At 34.5% G+C, this 23011-nt stretch overlaps 1 protein-coding gene across 1 annotated transcript in view; it reads left to right on the plus strand.

Moving 5' to 3' along the window:
- Positions 1-23011, plus strand: part of LOC306857564 (vinculin-like) — a 36562-nt gene that overhangs the window by 6216 nt on the left and 7335 nt on the right. Inside the window, exons 2-15 of the mRNA XM_079397559.1 lie at positions 4588-4658; positions 7702-7852; positions 7950-8058; positions 9098-9220; positions 9693-9853; positions 14411-14501; positions 14580-14727; positions 15933-16086; positions 16408-16583; positions 18804-18994; positions 19122-19321; positions 21663-21791; positions 21892-22041; positions 22127-22235. Of these exons, the coding sequence (XP_079253685.1) occupies positions 4588-4658; positions 7702-7852; positions 7950-8058; positions 9098-9220; positions 9693-9853; positions 14411-14501; positions 14580-14727; positions 15933-16086; positions 16408-16583; positions 18804-18994; positions 19122-19321; positions 21663-21791; positions 21892-22041; positions 22127-22235 (1963 nt within the window). The remainder of the gene's footprint in view (positions 1-4587; positions 4659-7701; positions 7853-7949; positions 8059-9097; positions 9221-9692; positions 9854-14410; positions 14502-14579; positions 14728-15932; positions 16087-16407; positions 16584-18803; positions 18995-19121; positions 19322-21662; positions 21792-21891; positions 22042-22126; positions 22236-23011) is intronic.

Genomic DNA, 23011 nt, shown 5'->3' on the forward strand with positions numbered 1-23011 from the left:
TGTTAGCCGGACGCTAGCAGACTGTCCTTGCATTTCCACCGCTGGACCGTCAGTGTTCATGGCTCCGCATGAAGTCTTTTATCTGCTGCTGTGAGTGAGTGTGTGCGAAGCTGACAGCTTTATAAAGACAGTTACGGGAAGTGACTTCCTCATTAAGTGAGGTTTCAGCGTGAATGCTTCTCCAAATCTACAGCGGCACAACTGTTCTTCAGTACTGCAAGATGTTTGAGGCCTTCAAGTAACAGTTCAGTCTGTCTTCATTTACTCCCCCTCATGACGATCCAAACCCGTATGACTTTCTTCAGTGGAAAACAAAAGGGGATGTTTTTACTGTCGTAATGAGGCTGTTGAGTTCCAAAAATGATGCACTATATTTTGAGTCTCCTGAAGTCATGCGATTGCTATATTAGGAAGAACTGAGTCAAATTTAAGTGCTATTCACTGGAAATGATTCACTTTATCTCAATTCAGATGTGTTGTGTTGGATTCGACATCAATGAAAAGAATAAACGATTTCAAATAATGCTTGAAATAATGGACATGAAATCATTTTGGAATTGAACAAGATTTATGAGCTTCACTAAAGGGGAATATTTTAGGAAAGAACTATTTTAAATTTTGTTTAGTTGACTTTATTAGACTTGGAATATAGTGGAAGTCATGTAGAATTCATTCATTTAAATTTCTGCATTTGTATTTATTTTAATTAATTTTTATTATTTAAATTTTTTATTAATTTATATTGAATTCTTCTAAATTATTTTTGTTTTATTTTTAGTTGAATTATTTTAAATGACTTTTATTTTAATTTGAATTAATTAATTTTAATGAATTTTAGTTCTTTGGAATTATTTTAGATTTATTTCAATTAATGTCAATTATTTTAAATATTTGTTGTTTATTTTAATTATTTACATTTATTTAAATTAATTATAATATATTTTTAATTATGTAATAAAACAATATATATATATATATATATTTTAAGTTTAATTACAACTTTTTGTTTATTTTAATGTTTTTTACATTTAGAATCAGAATCAGAAAGAGCCAAGTATGCTTGCTGCGCATACAAGGAATTTGTTTTATTGTCATAACCTTCCAGTTCACAGAGACAACAATGACACACAGACAATAAAAATGAGATGAGAATTAAAAAATACACATGTAAATATAAATAAACAAAAAATTGAAAAAGAAAAATAATTTGAAAAATGATTGTATGTACAGTTGTGCTATAGATGATTGAATGGAATAGAATAGAAGTAGATGCAGGGATGTGCTAGGATGGAGGTGGTAGCAAATAAATATAAGGTTATTGCATAATGGGGGGGGGGGGCAAACCCATTTGACTTTCTTCAGTGGAAAACAAAAGGGGATGTTTTTACGTCTGTCGTCATGATGACTGCATGACTGGTTCAGTAAGGGTCCAGTGATGTCCTTCAGATAAGCCAGAACCAGTTTTTCAAATGACTTCATGACGACAGACGTTAGAGCCACAGATCTGTAGTCATTAAGTCCTGTTATATTGGGTTTCTTTGGGACGGGGTGGAGCGTTTGAAGCAGGAAGGGACTTCACACAACTCTGGAGATCTATTGAAGATCTGTGTGAAGATGGGGGCCAGCTGGTCAGCGCAGGTTTTCAGACAGGCTGGTGTCACACCGTCTGGGCCTGGTGCCTTCCTTCTCTTGTGCTTTCTGAAGACCTGCCGCACATCTTCTTCACTGATCTGAAGTACAGGAGAGGGGGGTTGCTGGAGGTGTTAACGGTTGTGTAGAGAGATGGTCAGAACAGGTGTGGGGGCTTTCAAATCTACAATAAAACTCATTCAGGTCTTCAGTAAGTTTTTGATTCACCTCAGTGCTGGGGGAGGGTGTCCTGTACTTGGTGATGGCTTTCAGGCCTTTCCACACTGAAGAGGAGTCATTGGAAGTGAACCGATCTTCCAGCTTTTTAGCGTAGGTCCTTTTAGCCACTCTAAAAGACTTTATTTTAATTAATACATTTTTATACATTTGAATTATTTTAATTTATTTTAATTAAGCCTAGTTTATTTTAATTATTTACAATATTTTATTGTATTTGAATTAATGAATGTTTTTACTTTATGACTGTATTATGAAATACATTCTGGAATTTATTCAACAAATCTCTTTTTGTGTTTCACAGAAAATAGTGAAAGATTGAAAGGCAACACTTTCATTTTTGGGGGACTATCCCTTTAAAGGGGACCTATTGTGCCCCTTTTTACAAGATGTAAAATAAGTCTCTGATGTCCCCAGAGCGTATATGTGAAGTTTTAGCTCAATATACCCCACAGATAAACTTTTATAGCTTGTTAAAATTGCCACTTTTAGGGTGTGAGCCAAAACGCGCTGTTTTGAGTGTGTTGCTTTAAATGCGAGATAAATTTGCATTTATGAATTACACAGACGAGGAGCACGGCGGGATAAAAATAACAACATAGCTGGTCTCATGCTATCACAAACTTTATAAGTGCCACTTCTGATTATGAGCTCGACAACTTCAAGCGATCGACTCACATTGCTTTGATATGCAACTTTTAACTACCACATTCTTATTCACGATCATTCTGATAGCATTTGAAATCAGCATCAGTGAAAACACACAAGAGACAATGATAGCTTTAGCAATAAGCCTTACAGAGTGCCAAGAAGCTCTTTCAGAAACGCAATTTGGAAAACAAACGCGTGACACTTACTCTGTCTGGAGCTGACATTCGTGCACGAAGCGTTGGTAATAATTCCTAAACATATAGGGGACGTTACCGATTTTTTCTGGGATATTTCCTTCGAAAATGAAATTTAACCACAGTGTCCTCGGCTCAGATGAGGGGAGATTATGGAGACTCCTATGTTCATTAGTGCATCAACACAACACTTGTAAAGCCTCTTTGGCGCTGATATTGTATATATCTCCAGTAATAGCGGACCGCAGCTTCTCACTCAGGGCTGTGTTTATGCTAATAGGGCTGAGAGCGTCACAGACGGGCAGGACTTTTTCCCCTCAGTGACGTGAACAGAGTCTCGTTCTGAGAGACTGTTCATGATTTATTGGTTTTATTAAAAAATGAGTGAGTGGAATTTTAACATTATAGGTTGGTTGTTTTCACACACTGCGGTCACACAACTGTGTTCAAACACCTTATAAAAGTGATTTTTGCATAATGGGTCCCCTTTAAAGCAGTGTAGGATTTGGCTAAACCTGTTCTTACCTGTCTGATAGGAACGCTGTAACCTGACAGTAGCATTTGTGTGTGTGTGTGAGAGTGTTTTAAACACAAACGGCTGGTATGTGAGTGGTGTGAACTGCCAGGCACCTGTCACCGTTTCTATTTTAGCTGTGCAGCTCGTATAGAAGAACACACTGCTCTCTTTTGTGACGAAACGCAGAGAGCGAGTGGAAAAACAGTGGAATGTTCTCTGATTCGATGTCATCCGATTCGTCTGAACATGAAGCCTATGATTGAATGGAGTTATGCTTATTAGTGGTATTACTCTTGCTTATATTAACGATTTGAATAAAGCTCTTTTAGGATCAAACTTCATTTGTGCTACAGACAGAAACGATTGCTCAAATTGTGCAGTTGATTTACACTGAAAAAGGGACCTGAGCCTTGTCTAGAGACCAGAATAACACACAGATGTGAAACAGGACTTATTTCACATCACATTGCAGAAATAAACTTGAATACTTGAGTACTGCAGGTAAATGCTGAAAATGACTTGGTTTAGTTGCATCATGTTAAAATCACATCAGTGAGCTAATTTTGGGAGAAACCTTGGCCTTGAGTTTCCTAAGCGAGACCATATTGTCACCCCGCAGATGCTGGAGACCAACCAAACATGAAGTCATGTGTATGACAGCAGACCTGCTCGTGTGATTATCTGGAGTTAAACACTGACTCACAGACGTGGAAATGTGGAAATGACTCTGAATGAAAGGACCTGCTGACCTGATGAGAGCCAAGCGGTCATTATGGTCACGCCAAACACACGGCCAATGAACCGAGAGCTGTTATTTTATACTTTGCTGGAGAGACTTAAATCAGTGTAATTATTGACTTGTTTAGGCCTACATGATGACGTGTAGTTAAAGATACAGATTCACAACCGTTTAGTTGCAATAAATGCTCATTTTATTAAAATATCATTGCAAATGTGTGCATTGTGGACAATATAAAGAAAAAATAAATGTAAAAGTGTAGTAAGTTCTAACTGTTTGATATGCAGCTACTTTCATGACGGAAACGAATCATTGAATCTGAGCTGAATTGATTTGCTTAAGGACATTTTTTACCGTTTAATTGAAATGAATCAAACTTACCAAGTTTAGCTGATTTATTTACTTGCTTGTTAATTTATTATGGAAAATCTTCTGGAAATTATGCAATAAAGTCCGTTTGTGTTGCACCGAAGAAATAAAGTCATATATTCTGGAAGTTAAACTTGCCATGCTGTTGTGCATTTCCATTCAGATGAGCCTCATGTTTGAGAGTGTGTGATGATGCTGTGTGTGTATAGTATGGTTTATACATGTATTTACTGTGTGTGTGTTCAATGCAGGTGGGCAAAGAGACAGTTCAGACCACCGAGGATGCCATCATGAGGAGAGACATGCCACCTGCCTTTATAAAGTAAGTCACACACACACACACACACACACACACCGCTTCTGTTGAAGGTAAAGGTCGTGGAAGGCATGTTAAGTGTGTGTGGTCCTGTGTGAATAATGGCACTGCACTCTGTGTTTTTGTCTGCATCAGCCTTTTGTGTTCAATGAAAATCTGTGTGTAACAGCAACCTCACAACTCTTCCTCCTTCATCTTTTCTGTATGTTTAAATGCTATGGCTTTGATTATAAATAAACTTATAATGCATTGTAAATCACTTTTGGGTGAATACATAAATGTACACTTAAATACACATTATTTTAGCTAACTCTGTTGTGTGTGTGTGTGTGTGTGTGTGTGTGTGTGTGGGAGGAAGTGCTCTAATGCAGGTGTGTTGACTAATAAATCAGGTGTGGACATGCCGGAGCAGCTGCGTTTATGAGCAAACACAACTACACCTCCTGAGACGAGCACTAGAGCTCTTCTACATGTGTTACTGCCTCAGAAATCATACAAAATCTCTGCTTTACTCTTGAATTATGAAATATAGTTATATAGATCATTCAGAATTATTAGTGTTGTTCAGTATATGGGTTGTTCACACTGAAGTTGATTTGCATCTACATACAAACCGGAGTTGTTCATTTTAAATGAGACTTGAGGCAACATCATCGACATATAGCAATGTATCAGATATCTGCATTACATCACTGCTCATTTGCATAAACGTTTTGCTCAACTTAAAGGGACAGTTCACCCAAAAAGGCCATGTTGTTCTAAACCCGTATGACACAAAAAAGACATTTTAAGTAATCCATCGGTTGGTCTTTTGGACTCTTAAAATGGAGACTGGCACATTTAAGATTCACAAACAATAGTCCAAGTCTTCTGTTCTTCCTGGTTTGTCTTTTTGGTTGAATGCAGTCTTTCAAAATACTGGAACCAAATAATTTTCATGACATTCAATCTTCTGAATCAAAGTCATTTCCTTTGCCTTATTCAACAAATTATTTGTGATTTTTGACTTGTGCGACTGGAGCTTGCATGCTTCAAAAAGGATGAAAACACCATTAAATATCATAACAGTATTTCACGTCTTCTGAAATCATCAGTAATACTGATAATCTTCTTCTCCAGTGGGATGTCAAGTGCTGCGAACAAACCAGTCAACAAATCCAACTGAATCAGTTCGATTCATCAGCAAATCATTCAGAGATTCTATACAATGAATGATTGAAATAATGAATCGCTACTTCTCGCAGTAACATCCCTTCAAATCGCCAACTCTCATTGAAAATGAATGGCTTTCGCTTGATTTATCACTGCAGGTCACTGTCAGTGTGAAGGTCCCTCAGGAACACAGTCCAGCAGCTGGGAAATCTCCAGCCATTTACACAAACATCTGTGTATCACGCTGCTGTTTAGGGAATAACTAAATAAAATAAAACAGGAAATAGCTGAAAATCATTCTGAACCGTAAACCATCTCCAGACCAGCAGGGGGTTTATCTGTTCGAGTTATCTGCTGATCTCAGAGCCCACAGACATGCTGTTTTTGTGGGTGTTTTGACTCATTCTTGTGGTTGTGTTGTGCTCAAACAGGATTTATTTACAATAACGACATGTTAGATGAGTCTGAAAGCCTTTAGCTTTAGATGCTCTTGCGCAGCTGCTTTGAGTCGTACGTGAATTCATTCTGCTGTGCTCGGATCCCTGACTCAGGAGGAACGTATGGATTACTGGAAACACTGACACATAATGGATAACCTCTGTTTCCCTCTAAATATAGTTTGTGTTCGTGTGTGGCCTGGTGCAGTAATGCTGATTAAAATTCATATGCATTACTGTAGCCTTCACACACACACACACAGTGGTGACCTTGCTCTCCTGTCTCACACACACAGAGCTGTGGTCTGTCCTGCCACATGGAAATATGACACCAGTCTCCATTCTGCAACTACAACAAAACCCTCCTGACGACAGTCGGACACAGATGAATAGGACTTGAGTGTGTGTGTGTTGTGGGAATTGGGGCCTAATACATCACTCCTACGTGATTTAGAGCTGCTGACTGTGAAAGAGCATTCATGTGGGACCGACAGTGTTGGGGAGTGACTGACTAAATCCAAAACTGAAAAATGCATACTATACACAATCAGAACATGTAATGCATATGATCTGTGCACATTGAAATTTCAACATTGGTTGATCTTTTGCATCCATTTTTATGCTTGTAAATGTAAACATTAGGTTTTCTGTGATGTTGCATTGCATTGTATGCGTTCATGATTTGAAAGTACTGAAAATTGCAAACCAATCAGTGATGACTTGCATTGTCTGCCATTGTTTTCCTGCAAATGTTTCTGAATTTATGCATTATAGGTGTATAATTTCCAGATTGCTGATTATATATATTTTTAAATAAACTAAAAATAAATAACATTTAAAATATTTACAATAAAATATTAACATTTCTAGGAAATATACATAACTACACAAGTTAAATAATATATAGTTTTTAAAGAAATTCATACTTTTGTTGATCAAGGATGCATTAAATTGATCAAAAGTGACAGTAAAGACATTTATAATGTTGGAAAAGATTTCTATTTTAAATGAATGCTGTTCTTCTGAGCTTTCTGTCCATCGAAGAACCCTGAAAAATACAACGTATCACAGTTTCCACAAAAATATTGTGCAGCACAACTGTTTTCAACACTGATAATAATCAGAAAAGATTATTGAGCAGCAAATCAGCATATTATTATGATTTCTGAAGATCATGTGACTCTGAAGACTGGAGTAATGATGCTGAAAATTCAGCTTTGAGCACAGCATTTAATTATATTTTAACATATATTCACATAGAAAACAGCTATTTGAAATTGCAATAATATTTTAAACATTTTCCTGTATTTTTGATCAAATAAATGCCGCCTTGGTGAGCAGAAGAGACTTCTAAGACACTGAGTGTTTATAGCTTCAGTATATAATCAGATGAAGGTGTAACCACAAGAAAGGCAGTTACTAACCCTCTCTCCCGCTCTGTTTCGTCTCGTTCTCTGTAGGGTTGAGAACGCGTGCACTAAACTGGTTCAGGCGGCTCACATGCTGAAGGCCGACCCGTATTCTGTCCAAGCCAGAGATTATCTGATCGATGGGTCCCGCGGGATCCTGTCTGGAACCTCTGACCTGCTTCTGACATTCGATGAGGCCGAGGTCTGATGCATTTAAAACTGTTTAATGGCTTTATTCCTGTGGGTCTGAGCTTGTGCATCGATGCTGACAGAATATTTGCTCTCTTCCCTGATCTCAGGTTCGTAAGATCATCCGTGTGTGTAAAGGGATTCTGGAGTATCTGACCGTGGCTGAGGTGGTGGAGTCCATGGAGGACCTGATCACCTACACAAAGAACCTGGGACCAGGTATTTTAATGTTAAAATTACATTTAAAAACTACATGAGTCGTGTTTTATGTGCAGCATGATATGGACCACTAAGATTTCACTGGCTTTACACTGTGATTTAATACAAATAATCTTGATAATGTGTCTGATTAGGACAAAAACAGATGAATTTGGATGAGTTAAGTTATCCCCTAATGCATGTATAGTTGTTGTTTTTTCTTTTACTTCTATAATTATGTTACTTCCTGTTTGTTTGTAATCTGTGTCTGATTTGTGTGTGGATTTTTGGCTCTTTGAAGTGTATTATAGCTGTATACTTTCCAGACTGTTACATTTTCTCTTTTAGTAAAGAATTTTTTTTTTTTTTTAAATGTGAATAATAGTAACAATATTTACAATGAATTTAAATATTTCTAGCAAATATAAATATGCTACTGTTAAAATGTTGAGTACTGTTAAAAATGTGCTTTATTTTTTTAATTGTTTAAATTCTGATTGTGTTTTTTTTTTGGCTTTGTGTAGTGCATTATAGATGAATACTTTCCAGATTGTTACATTTTTACTTTTAGCAAAGAAAAAAATAAAATATTAAAAATTGTAAATAATATAAAAAAATGTACAATACAATATTTCTAGGAAATATAAATACACTACCGTTAAAGTGTTCAATAAGGTTTTTTTTCTAAGTATTAAGAAGTTAATACTTTTATTGATCAAGGATGTATTAAATTGATGAAAAGTGACAGTAAATATAATTATAATGGTACAAAATATTTGTTTCAAATAAATGCTGTTCTTTTGAACTTTCTATTGAAAAAATTATTTTTTTTTGTTTTTTTTTTTGCATTTTGCTTCTATAATTGTTTGTAATTATGCTGCTTATATTTCACTAGATTTGCTCATCTCTTATTCTGTTGCTGATTAGTTTTGTGTTCACATTTATTTTTTTGGATTTGTAAAGTGATCTTGAGTGGTGCGATCAGTTAGTATGCTACTTTTAGACTAAACTGGTTTACCAGATAAAAGCATCACACATCTGAATGTATTTGTGTTCACAGGCATGACGAAGATGGCCAAGATGATTGACGAGCGGCAGCAGGAATTAACTCATCAGGAGCACAGAGTCATGCTGGTCAACTCCATGAACACCGTCAAAGAGCTGCTGCCCGTTCTCATCTCAGGTCTGATCTGACCTCTGACCTCTTACATCCAGAGAAATTAATACTTTTATTCATCAAGGATGCATTAAATTGCTCTAAACTGATAGTAAAGACATTTATAATGTTACAGAAATGTTCTATTTCAAATAAATGCTGTTCTTTTGAGCTTTCTATTGATCTGTGAATCCTGAAAAATAAAATATATCACGGTTTCCACAAAAATATTGTGCAGCACAACTGTTTTCAACATTGATAATAATCAGAAATGTTTGTTGAGCAGTAAATCAGTAAATTAGAATAATTTCTGAAGATCATGTGACACTGAAGACTGGAGCAATGATGCTGAAAATACAGCTGCGCATCACAGAAATACATTATATTTTAACAGATATTCACATAGAAAACAGTAATATTATTGCTTTCAAATAGTAATAATATTTCACAAATTTATCAAATAAATGTGAGCAAATGTATCTGTTGGTGTCTCACACAGGCATCAAGATCTTCGTAACGACCAAGATGTCTCAGGGCAAAGGTGTGGAGGAGGCCCTGAAGAACAGGAACTTCACGGTGGAGAAGATGAGCACAGAAATCAATGAGATCATCCGCGTGCTGCAGCTTACGTCCTGGGACGAGGACGCCTGGGCCAATAAGGTGTGTGAGAGGGCAAAGGTCACGGTGTCTTCATGTGCATGCTAGATAAACCCGCCTCACAAACACACAAGACTGCGTTTACTGTCTGCTCACACGCATGCACGGACTATACATCATTCATGCATGTATTCTAGTGTTGGTTTGAACATGAAAAATATATTGCAAAAAATATATATAATCTAGATTTGAAGGGTGAAGTGTGTAATATGAACTACAGGTGTGTTTGTGTGTTGTGCATTTGTTTGTGCCTTTTGTGTGTGTTTGTTGAGCTGGTTTCAGGTTTTCTGGCTGGATTTTGAATTTGAAGTAAGTTCTGAGATTTTGGCTGGAAAGGGCATGTGCTAACTAAAACAAGCTCTTCCAGATCACTTTTGGACTAGAGATACATTGGAAATGAAGTCTGTTGCTTTTTGCTCACTCGTAAGAGTAAAAATGATGAATGTGATGAATGAATGTGCCGTAGGAACCTTGTTTCTCTAGAGTTGCAGACACTGAATCTGGCTGATGCATTACTGCATGCATGGAAATATCAGCATATCACAGTTTTCAAAGCTTCTGGAATCAGTATGAATCAGTCTCACAAAAACATTCCACCCCCAAAAAAATCCAAAGAAAGAATATACACTCACTGGCCACTTTATTAGGTACACCTTGCAAAGTCACTTAAATCCCCTTTCTTCCCCATTCTGATGCTCGGTTTGAACTTCAGCAAGTCGTCTTCACCACATCTAGATGCCTAAATGCATTGAGTTGCTGCCATGTGATTGGCTGATTAGCAATTTGTGTTACCAAGCAATTGAACAGGTGCACCTAATAAAGTGGCCGGTGAGTGTATGTTATAATTATGCATATGACAATTATGCAGATTTTCATTACTGTTTTGTGGTCAAAAATATATTATTCAGTTTTACAGTAAAGTGAGTTTGTTTAAAATAAAATGTGATTTATTTGCATTACAGAAAATGCAATGGAAAAATTATGTAATTGTGAGTATAATAAATATATTATATATAAATATAAAAATAAAATTGTATGCATTTCAGACATGTAATAATTAATCATGACAATTAAGCAATTAATTTTCATTACCGTTATGTGGGGGAAGAAAATAAAAATTTAGTTTGAGTTTTTTTGTAATTATAATATATTCATTGTCATTTTTTTTTTATAATCATTTACAGTAAAGTTAATTTATTTAAATTTAAATAAAGGGTGATTTATTTGCATTACACAATATGCAGGGAAATGCGTTGCAAATGTGAATATAATAATTATATTTTATATAAATATAAAAACATAAATAATGTCAATTCTAAAATCTTAACAGTTCTAAAATAGGCTTCATTTTCCTAATAATAATAATAATATTTCTTATTTTTGCTTATAATTTTGGGGCTGAAATCTCGAGGTTTTGTGAGGTTGATTCATGTGTTTTGGGGAAGTGAGTGTTTGAGGTTGAAGGTTAAAGCTGTCAGATGTGGCTTCAGCGAGAACTAGGCTTGTGTTTGTGCATTATCAGTGTTTTTATTTATTGATTTTTTTGCTCTTGTCTCTCAGTGGATCTTTTCACTTGTTCTTGTTCAAATGTGTGCTCTGTCTCTCCTCTCTCTGGGTTTGTTTTCCTCCCTGTAGAAGGTAAGGATGTGTGCGCATGCGCTCTCTCTCGCTGTGTGCTAGCAGGTTTGCGCTCGGCCTGTGATGGGATTCGGAGTGAAGTGATGGCTGGACGTTTGTCCCGTTGCTCGTGTGTGATGCTAACAGAATGAAGCTGCTAACTGAGAAATACACCGCAGTTTGATTAGCCGATTGAATTCAGTTCAATTCGAGTTTTTAGCGCTTTTCACAATGCATATCGTTGCAAAACAGTTTCTACATTAAATTTAGTAGTAGCTTATCAGTGCTCACTGTCAAGACTCACATGTTTTGCTTTTGGTTTTATAATCGCCATCACAGAAATAAAAAAGTTTCCTTTTCCAGCTTTAAGTCATCTAAAAAATGATGAGTATTTAGAATGCAGTGACAAGAGAAATTATTTTTTAATTTATTATAGTAGTTTAATTTTGTTGTTGTAGGTGATAACCAAAATGGAGGTTGTTTATGCTCACCAAGGATGATCAAAAATACTGTAAAATTGTGAAATATTATTACAATTTAAAACAGCTGTTTTCTATGTGAATATGTGTTAAACGATCATTTATTTCTGTGATTTTCAGCATCATTACTCCAGTCTTCAGTGTCACATGATCTTCAGAAATCATTCTAATATCCTGATTTACTCAAGAAACATTTCTGATTATTATCAATACTGAAAACAGTAGTGCTGCACAATATTTTTGTGGAAACTGTGATTTACATTTTATTTTTCAGGATTTACAGATGAACAAAGTTAAAAGAACAGCATTTATTTGAAACATAAATATTTTAGTCAATTTTGATCATTTTAATGCATCCTTTCTGAATAAAAATATTGCTTAAAAATATATGAAAAAATTATATATAATGTTAAAATAATAATTATAATTTAACAAAATTATATGCTTTATAAATTTTAATAAAAATATAGTACAACGTGCTGTAAAAATGATAACTGTTCTGTACATGATTGAACTTTTTAATGCTCATTTAAAAAAATACTGGGCAAAAATCTAGTATAAACTGATGATTTAATGCTGGAGAAGGAAGCAGAGGTTTGTCAGGGCCGCTGGACTCACTGATAGCTCCGTTTAATGTTTAACATGCCTCTGTCCTGCTGTAATGTGGGCAGCACTAGTGTGTGTGTGTGTGTTTAATCTCGTATTGCTCTGAGATCCTGTTTTCTGAATACTGTGTGTGTGACTGCGTGTGTGAATGCAGGCTCTCATCATTGCAACTATAATAATAATTTAAAACTCTAATATTGTGAGAATGATGTGTGAATAACCTGAGCTGATCAGCTTTGGTCATTTCCTGTCTTCCCTCCTCCACATCATTTCCTGTCTTCTCTTTGGACCTGTTAAGAAAGCTGTTTAAACCAGCCCAAGGTGGTTTTTTGGTCTCTCAGCCCACAATCCCTCTAAAACACCAGCTTGATGGCTTGCTGAGACCAGAAAACCACCTTAGACTGGTTTAAGAGTTTTTTTAAGCAGGGTACAATCAATAAATGAACCTAAACCCAGATGATAGTCCAGGGTTAAGAAGAGCCTAAGACAGTGTGTTTGACAGATGTCTCATTATGAGGGGAACTGTGAGGTTTGTGGGTCCGAGGTGTGTTAAAGGCTCGTCTCTGAGGAAACTGATCTGATGTGATGCTTTGACAGAAAAAATGTTGCACCATCAGCCGCAGTATCACTCAATAAATCACACAGAATATTTGTGTGCTTAATTACACATTATCTTGTGTGTCTGTGTCTGTGTGTCTGTCTCTGTGTCTGTCTCTGTGTGTCTGTGTGTGTGTGTGTGTGTGTGTGTGTGTGTGTGTGTGTGTGTGCGTGCGTGCGTGTGCCTGTGTGTCTGTGTGTGTGTGTGTGTGTGTGTGTGTGTGTCTGTTTTATCTCCTGTGATGACAAACTGTGTGAGTCAGCTTTAGGAAACAGCAGCTGACGACTCTCTTAACCAAAAAAGGACATACTACAATCTCTCTCTCTTTTTTTCTCTCTCTCTCTCTCTTTTTTCTCTCTCTTTTTCTCTCTCTTTTTCTCTCTCTCTGTCTCTGTATGTTCAGCTCATTCCAGTAAATTCATTTCAGTTGTCACATTTGTCACAAACATTTATCCTCAATAACGGGATATTTATTTTTATTTAAATGTAATTTAATTTTTAATTATAAATGAGCTTTTAATGTAACTTAATTACAAATAATTTAATTTAATATTTATTTTTATTTTTATATTTGATTATGTAATTTATTATAATTTCATTATAATGTATTTACTTTTGATTAAAATATAATTAGATAAATAATAATATATAAATATTTATATTATTATTTTTTTAATTGTATTTCTAGTAGATTTAGAATTGATATGTGTAATACATAAAAATATAAGGCACTTGTCACTGGTCAACCTCCATCATCTTCGCACTAAATTGACATAATTGCATTAACTGTGATCTGACTGAAGTCACATTATCAAAAATCAGGTATGACACCAACCCAGATCACAATTAAAAATGTCAATTTCAGATTCAGCATCATATTCCTCTTTACACTGTCATTCAAATACAGATGTGTTGCATGTGAGTGGAAATTATTGGATTTGTTTATGAATGGAGACTGAGAAGTTTCATTAAAAACAAAATCAAATTTAATTAAACTAAATCTGTGTCACGTGTGAGTGGAAAATATGGGATTTGTGTATGAATGCAGACTGAGAAGTTCAGTGAGGTCGTATCTATTAATAAATCACACAGACAACTGAAAAAATAGCCACACACACACACACACACAGAAGCTAGAAGCTACAGAACATCATCAGAGTCCAGAAGAGTCATCAGGATGTCCAGATGTGAGATATAATGTGTCTGTTGAGTTAATCTGATGCAAGACTGTGTGTTTTATTTTGTGGACGTGGTTTGCAGGACACCGAAGCTATGAAGAGTGCGCTGGCTCTGATCGACTCCAAAATGGCCCAGGCCAAGAACTGGCTCCGAGACCCACACGCCCAACCAGGTACTTCCAGGAAAAACATCTGATAAAATAATCAAATAAAACGCTGAAAATCACTTTGCTGATGCTGTGCCACTGCAGGTGACCCGGGTGAACAGGCCATCCGTCAGATCCTGGATGAAGCGGGTAAAGTTGGTGAGCTCTGCGCTGGAAAAGAGAGACGAGACATCGTGGGAACGGCCAAAACACTTGGACCACTTACCGAGCAGGTGTCCGAGCTGCGGGCCAGGTGCTGAACTCCAGATATTTTTTTTTTTTAATATTTGTATTTTTTATTTTTTATTTTAATGTAAACCAAGGTTGAAGAGTGTGTGTGTGTGTGTGTGTGTGTGTGTGTGTGTGTGTGTGTGTGTGTGTGTGTGTGTGTGTGTGTGTGTTATCATATCCATGTAGATAGATCACGGTCAGTGATGGGTCACCCAAACCACCGTTTACATCTGAGAAAACCTGACTCATAGATCACATAAGGTTTTCTTCCCAGTCGTCTGATTAAAAGTAGCTGTCTGATTTTACCCATAATGCACTTAAACCCCATTTTCCATCTCTGCTGGGAAATTGCTGTGCTGCTCATGTCTAAATCTAAACTTTTTCATTAAAAAAATCATATAAAAAATGTATGCTTTTTTTAAATAAAAAATACACATTTTTAAAAATAAAAATAAATTGTATTCACAATATTTATATTCATTATTTGTTTTCTTTTTACAAAAATAAAACTAACATTTACAATAAAGTATTTTTATTTATCAAAGATAATAAAAAAAAAATATTTGTTTTAATATTTTAATGAAAAATGTTGAAAATAGTAGTTTCTGTATTGTTTATTAAATATAATATAAAAATAGTTACAATTAAATTTTTTATCAAACAATAGTAAAAGTGTAAATATTTAAATAAAATATAATGTAAAAATTAATTGAAGTAAAAAATAGGTTGAAGTACTTTATCAAAGATAATATAAAAATATGTATATTTAAAAAGGTTTTTGGCAGAAATAATATTTAAAATATTTAACAAAATAATATTAAATATATTTAATTTTTTTTTATCATAAAAATATTTAAACAGTTGCTCAAGTATTGTTTGATAATTATATAAAAATATTAGTTAATTTGTTTTAAAAATATTTAAATATTGTGTTTCAAAAATAATATCAAAAGTACGTATGTTTAAATATTTTTTTTTGTACATGTCAAAATAATATACATTTTTTTACATTTAATATTTTATACAATTAAATTTGCATGCTGCATGGTTTAAAGCAATTCAATTACATTTGGTCTCTAGTGTGTTGAAGGAATTACATCAGTGACACACCACCTGTAGTTCATCCACATTTGTCTGTTTTCTTGAAGCTTGCTTGTATGAAAGCGTAATGATGTTTGTGACGCGTGAAGCATTTTCCGCTGTGTTTGACGTGTGTGTCCTGCGCAGGGGTCAGGGAGCGAGTCCGGTGGCCATGCAGAAAGCGCAGCAGGTGTCTCAGGGTCTGGACGTTCTGAAGGGGAAAGTGGAAAATGCGGCTCATAAACTGGAGGCCATGACCGGCTCCAAACAAGCCATCACCAAGAGGATCGACACCGCTCAGGTGACCCTGCTGCTTGTGTTCGGTCTGGACCAATCACACACCGGTCTTATGGAATGGCTATAATTCTGCTGTTCCTAAGCGCCACCTTGTGGCAAATTCATTTGCATATTCACATTTTACGCAGAACAGTGTTGTGAATGTTAACTGGCATATTGACAAAATAGAAATTTGACAAATAATTGTCAGGAAGCTTAAAAAAAAAGGTTGTCTTGGGTAGGGGGGCCTGCTGTAATGCTGTAGCCCAGGGGCCTCTGGTTAACTTAAGGCGCCCCTGCCGGTCTGAGCAGTGTTTTGAGCACGCTTCTGTTTTGTGAACGGCAGAACTGGCTGGCGGATCCTCACGGCGGTCCAGAGGGAGAGGAGAACATCAGGGCTCTTCTGGGCGAATCCAGGAAGATCGCGGATCTCTGCGAAGATCCCAAGGATCGAGAAGATATCCTGCGCAGCATGGGCGAGATCGCCGGCCTCACTGCTAAACTCTCCGAGCTCAAGAGAGCGTATGTATCTCTCAACATCTCCACTAGAGATGGGCGTTATGAGCTTAAAAATATATCACCATATTTCTGGTATTTATTGCGATAACGATATCAATGACGATAATTCAGGGAATCCTGTTTCTTTAGAGAAAAGTATTATCTTTCCTATTTTTACCCAAAATAGGGTGTTGTGAGCATTACTGAGTAGTACACACGTAATGTAATGACTGTTTAATTCATACTGAACGCCGGAGAAACTCCATATATGCATCGCAGAATAATACTACTGACGATGCTCCAGGAAATCCCTATTATTTTTGTTGGTCAACAGGTTTGTAAACGGGCTCATACACATGCAAAACTGTATCGCACACATGCTACTGTAGTATATTTATTCACGGCTCAGACCGATATTTACTTTTTTTTTTTTTGTCGCACTGTACAGCCCTGACCAAAGAGCTAGTTTACTTGTTGATAAGTGACTCAAAAAAAGCATCTTTTAAATATCTGATGGCAGTAATCCAGAGATTAGTCCCGTTTCATCTTGGATTTAGTTGATTTTTCAGGCTGATTAAAATCAGCTGTGATGCAAACTTGTCCCAGATAAAAGCTCTGTGGTGTAATGTTTGAAAGCAAAGAAATTAAGACTAAATATTAGGTTTGTCATTTTAAAGTTGTTCTGAAAAATTATAAATAAAAAAATATTAAAACAATTTTTTTACAGTACAATAATATTATTAGAAATATTTATTTAAATTCTATAATTATTAAAAATATTAATTATTAATTTTAATATTGATGTTAAATACTATTCTATTTTACATTGCAATAGTATTATTACTATAATGTTTTTTTTATAATTTAATACAATTAAATAAGTAAATTGTATTACAAATAATAATTATTATTATCATTAATGTTAATAATAAATACTAATAGTTTATTTGACGGTGCAATAATATTATTACTATAGTAATATTTCTTTAATTTGTATAGTATTTTTGAATAATAAACTATTTAAAAAAAATTTTCACAGTACAATAGGATCATTGCTATCATAATGTATTTTGTCATGATTTAAATTTCATAATTTAATTAAATAAAAATAATCATAATACTTATAAATGTATTATTATTATTATTAAATACTCATTTTTATTTGACCGTAAAAAAAATTACAGTGCCGAAAGTATTCATACCCCTTCTTTTTTTCTCATTTTATGTTGCTGCTTTATGGTAAACTGCTTTAAATAATTTTTTTCCACATCAGTCTACACGCCATACACCGTAATGGTAAAGCAAAAAACATGTTTTTAACGTGTTTGCTAAATTTATTAAAAATAAAAAACTTAAATGATTTCATTGCATAAGTATTCATCCCCTTTTCTGGGACAGTGGAAATTTAGCTCAGGAGCATTCATATTGCTTGTAGATGTTACTACACTTCGAGTGAAGTTAACCTGTGGCAAATTCAATTGAATGGGTAAGGTACAACGGGGCTAAAGGTGCCTTTGATATTATTTTAAAATATATTTTTTTATATTAACATATTTTAATGACAGTAGGCCTATATTTATTGAACAAAATTTAATTTAATTTAATTTTTTCAAATTAATCTGAAAAAAGTACAGACTTTGCTAAAGTGATTGTTTTTAACAAGTGTTAACTTTATTAAACAAAACATTATTTTAGCTGAAGTATTTGTATCAATACCGTGTGCCTTTTACCCCATGCTGGTGGGCCTTTAAAAAAAATTGAATGAATGAATACTTTTGCAAGGCACTGTATAACTATAGTAATTTATTTTTAAAATTGTTATAGTATTTTTATTTTATAGTACAATAATATTATTGCTGTCATGCATTTACCAATTTAAATGTAATATTTAAATAATAATGTGTGCGTGTGTATACACATACAAATCTAGGGTGGCTTTTTTATAAAAAAGATTTTGCCTAGTCCTGCTTGGATGTGTCTTTAGTGGATCATGTGATCCAGAATAATGTAGTTTCAATTCTATATGATCTAAACCATTGGTCTCAGACTCAATTCCTGGAGGGCCACAGCTCTGCACACTTTACCTCCAACCCTAATTAAACACCTGATCCAGCTAATCAAGGTCTTCAGGATTACTAGAAACTTCCAAGCAGGTGTGATTTGGAGCTAAACTCTTCAGAGCTGTGACCCGGAATTGAGTTTGAGACCACTGCTCTAAATGATCTCTCTCTGGTGTGTGTTCAGAGGTAAGGGTGACACTCCTGAGGCTCGAGCGCTAGCGAAGCATATCGCCACAGCTCTGCAGAACCTCCAGTCCAAAACCAGCAAAGCGGTGGCCAACACTCGTCCGGCCAAAGCGGCCGTTCACCTGGAGGGGAAGATGGAGCAGGCGCAGCGATGGATCGACAACCCCACGCTGGACGACAGCGGCGTCGGTGCGGCTCTCTCTCTCTCTCTCTCCCTCTCTCCCTCTCTCTCTCTCCCTCTCTCCCTCTCCCTCCCTCCCTCCCTCCCTCTCTCTCCTCGTGACCTCTTCACATGAGCCTCTCTGTGTGTGTGCAGGTCAGGCTGCGATCCGCGGGCTGCTGGCCGAGGGCCAGCGTCTGGCCAATGCTCTGCCGGCTTCGCAGAGGCAGGATCTGATGGGTAAGTGTGAGGAGGTGGAGCACCTGATGGGGCAGTTAGCGGAGCTGGCGGCCCGCGGCGAGGGAGACGGTCCTCAGGCCCGCGCCATCGCTCAGCAGCTGCAGGACACGCTCAAGGTACAACGTTAGGTGACAGAGGTCATGTGACGTATGTGACCCTGAAGCACAAAAGCAGTCATCAGTAGCACAGGTATATTTGTAGCAATAGCCAGCAATACATTGTATGGGTCAAAATAATCCATTTTTCTTTTATGCCAAAAATCATTAGGATATTAAGATCATGTTCCATGACGATATTTAGAAAAATCTTACGGTAAATATATTAAAACTTCATTTTTGATTAGTAATATGCATTTCTAAGAACTTAATCTGGACAACTTTAAAACCGATTTTGTCAATATTAAGATTTTTTTGCACCCTCAGATTCCAGATTTTCAAATAGTTGCATCTCAGACAAATATTGTCCGATCCTAACAAACCATACATCAATGGAAAGATTATCTATATCATAAATCTCAAAAAAAAATTACCCTTATGACTGGCTTTGTGGTCTAGGGTCACATATATCCACTTTTTTTGCTTGCAGTGATGAACTTCCTCCCTGGTTCAGCCAGACCTTCAGAAACAACATTCAGAAATATTCTGACTTCACATCCATGAGCTCTTTAGCTCTTTAGTGTATGACTGCAATCATTTACATATCAGCTCATATTCAGTTTTAATGACTTGGCTTCTCTTATAAATGATAGTATGAACTATACCTGAGGTTAGTCAATCATGACAGAGCTATTTTAGTGTTATTTATATACTGTTAAAGTATTTATTAATAATAATCTTGAATAAGCTTTTAATTTACTTTAATTTATTTTATTTTATTTGTACTAACTTTCTTCTAAAATTGTTTTTAATTAATAATAATAATAATAATTATTACAAATAATTGTTATTCTGTAATTTTTTTTATTTCAGTTTTAGTAATTTTAGCACTTCAACTTCAACTTATTTAATTTCAGTTATTTACCATGGTAACATTTCTAATTTCCATTTTCTTTTCTGTTTTTGTTTCTTTTTCATATTAAATATTTCATATTAAACTGTTTATTTAGATTTTAATTTCAGTTTTATTTCACTTAACAATAATAATAATAATAACTAGTTTTTTTTGTCATTTCAGTTTTGTTATTTTTATTTTTTGTAATAACTTTCTTCTAATAATTATTCTGTGTGTAATTAATTGATGATAATAATTATCTGTGAATAAATAATAATTATTTAGTCATTTATTTTGATTTTGGTTTTTAGTAATTTTAGTACTTCCACTTCGATATATTTTATTTCAGTTATTTGCCAAGGCAACATTTCTAATTTACAGTTGTTGGTTTTTCATAAACAATATTTCATATTAAATTAAATATTTCGATTTTTATTTGTTTTATTTCACTTTACAATTTTTTTTTAACAATAGTAATTCTGTTTTCTTTTCATATTAGTCTTGTAATTTTTGTGCACTTTTCATATTTTTATATGAATAATTTTCATATAAACCAACTTTCTTCTAATAATTATTGTTTGTTGTTATTATTATTATTATAATAAATTATTCTGTAATTTTTATTGCTTTCAATTTTTAAAATTTTAGTACTTCACTTTAATTAATTTTATTTCAGTTATATTTACATTTTTATACAACTTAAATATAACTATTTGAAGTATTATTTACGCTTTTATACAAGTTAAATAATTCATATGAACACATGTCATTTTTATTTTATTTTTCATATTAAATTGAATATTGTTTTTTTATTTTGGTTATATTTCATTTAACAAAAAAAAGTTGAAAATTGTCATGAAAAACTAAAATATAGTTAAGAAACCTTGACTAACTTTAAAATGGACTTCAGGTAAAAAATAAGTGTAGAAAATAGTCCCTTTAATGTACATGCAAATACACAACTATCACTATTTATTTAAACAAATAAATGTGATAAATGCATGCATGAAACAAATAAGTGCTCACAAACACAGGGTTATATTTAAAGTAAAGAGCTCCACCTGCTGGTCAGTGAATTATGAAATATATATAGTTACAAAAGATTTCTATTTCAAATAAATGCTGTTCTTTTGAACTTTGTTCATCTGTGAATCCTGAAAAATAAATCGATCATGCTTCCCACAAAAATATTGGGCAGCACAACCAATTTTCAACAAATGCTTCTCAAATCAGTATATTATTATGATTTCTGAGGGATCATGTGACACTGAAGACTGGAGTAATGATGCTGAATATTCAGCTGCGCATCACAGAATCACATTTTAACAGATATTCTAATAGAAAACTGCTATTTTAAATTATAATAATATTTCACACTTTTACTGTATTTTTGATCAAATAAATGCATCCTTGGTGAGCAGAAGAGACTTCCTTCAAAGCAAACATGTGTTTGTGTGTTTGTGGCAGGAGCTGAAGGGTAAGATGCAGGAAACCATGACCCAGGAGGTGTCTGATATCTTCAGTGACACGACTACGCCTGTTAAACTGCTGGCGGTGGCAGCGACGGCTCCTCCAGACGCGCCCAACAGAGACGAGGTGCAGCACAATCACACACTCCCACTCACACACACACACACTCACACTGATGCTGGAGCAGATCGTGTTCCTCTGTGATTGATCATGTGTGTATGATCAGGTGTTCGAGGAGCGGGCTGCACACTTTGCGAATCACGCGGGTCGTCTGGGAGCCACGGCGGAGAAAGCGGCCGCAGTCGGCACCGCCAACAAGAGCACGGTGGAGGGAATCCAGGCGGCCGTCAAATCAGCCAGAGATCTGACCCCTCAGGTAACAAACACCAGTCACACACCACTGAAGCTGAGTCCATACTGACTGTACATAGGTCTGATTTTTAATCTGTTTTTATCTTCAGGTCGTCTCTGCAGCTCGGATCCTCCTGAAGAATCCTGGAAACCAGGCGGCTTATGAACACTTTGAGACCATGAAGAATCAGTGGATCGACAATGTCGAGAAAATGACGGGTGACAAATTTGAACTATGACATCAGCTCTCTCTGTCTGATGTTTATATTTTATTTATTTATATTTTATTTAATATTGTTTTATTTTTTATTTTATGTAATTTTCTATTTTTATTTTATTTTACGTTTTTGTTATTTAGACAGGATGCTATCTATCGATCTATATAATGCATTTATTTTTACTTATTGAATTTTATTTAATATTTGATGTTTTATTTTATTTTTAATCTATTTGTTATTTTTATTGAAATAAAGATTTATTACTTTGTCAAACAGGATTCTATCTATCTATCTATCTATCTATCTATCTATCTATCTATCGCTTATATTTTTATGTATTTATTTAATTTATTTTATATTTAATTTTTACTGTTTTATTTTTTATTTTATTTTACCTATTTTTAATGTCAGACAGGATGCTATCTATTGATCTAAGTAATGTATTTATTTTTATTTTATTTTTATTTTGTTTTATTTTTTAATTTACAATATTTAGTAATTTAATTTAATTTAATTTTGTTATTTTCAGTAAATATCTTTTTATGTCAGACATGATCTAATGTATTTATTAAATTTTTATATTGTTTTAATTTTTTTGCTTAATTTTACATTTTAGTTTTTAATATTTAGTTTATTTTATTTTCAGTAATTATCAGACAGGATGCCAGCAGTACTTGATCAACAAATGGTTATTTTACCCAGAAAACTAGCAAAGAGCAATGAAAAAATTAGTTATAGTATTTGACAAAGATAAATTGGAAAAAATACAGTAAAAAT

The sequence above is a fragment of the Barbus barbus genome (genome assembly GCF_936440315.1).
Source record: "Barbus barbus genome assembly, chromosome: 38".
NCBI lineage: Eukaryota > Metazoa > Chordata > Actinopteri > Cypriniformes > Cyprinidae > Barbus > Barbus barbus.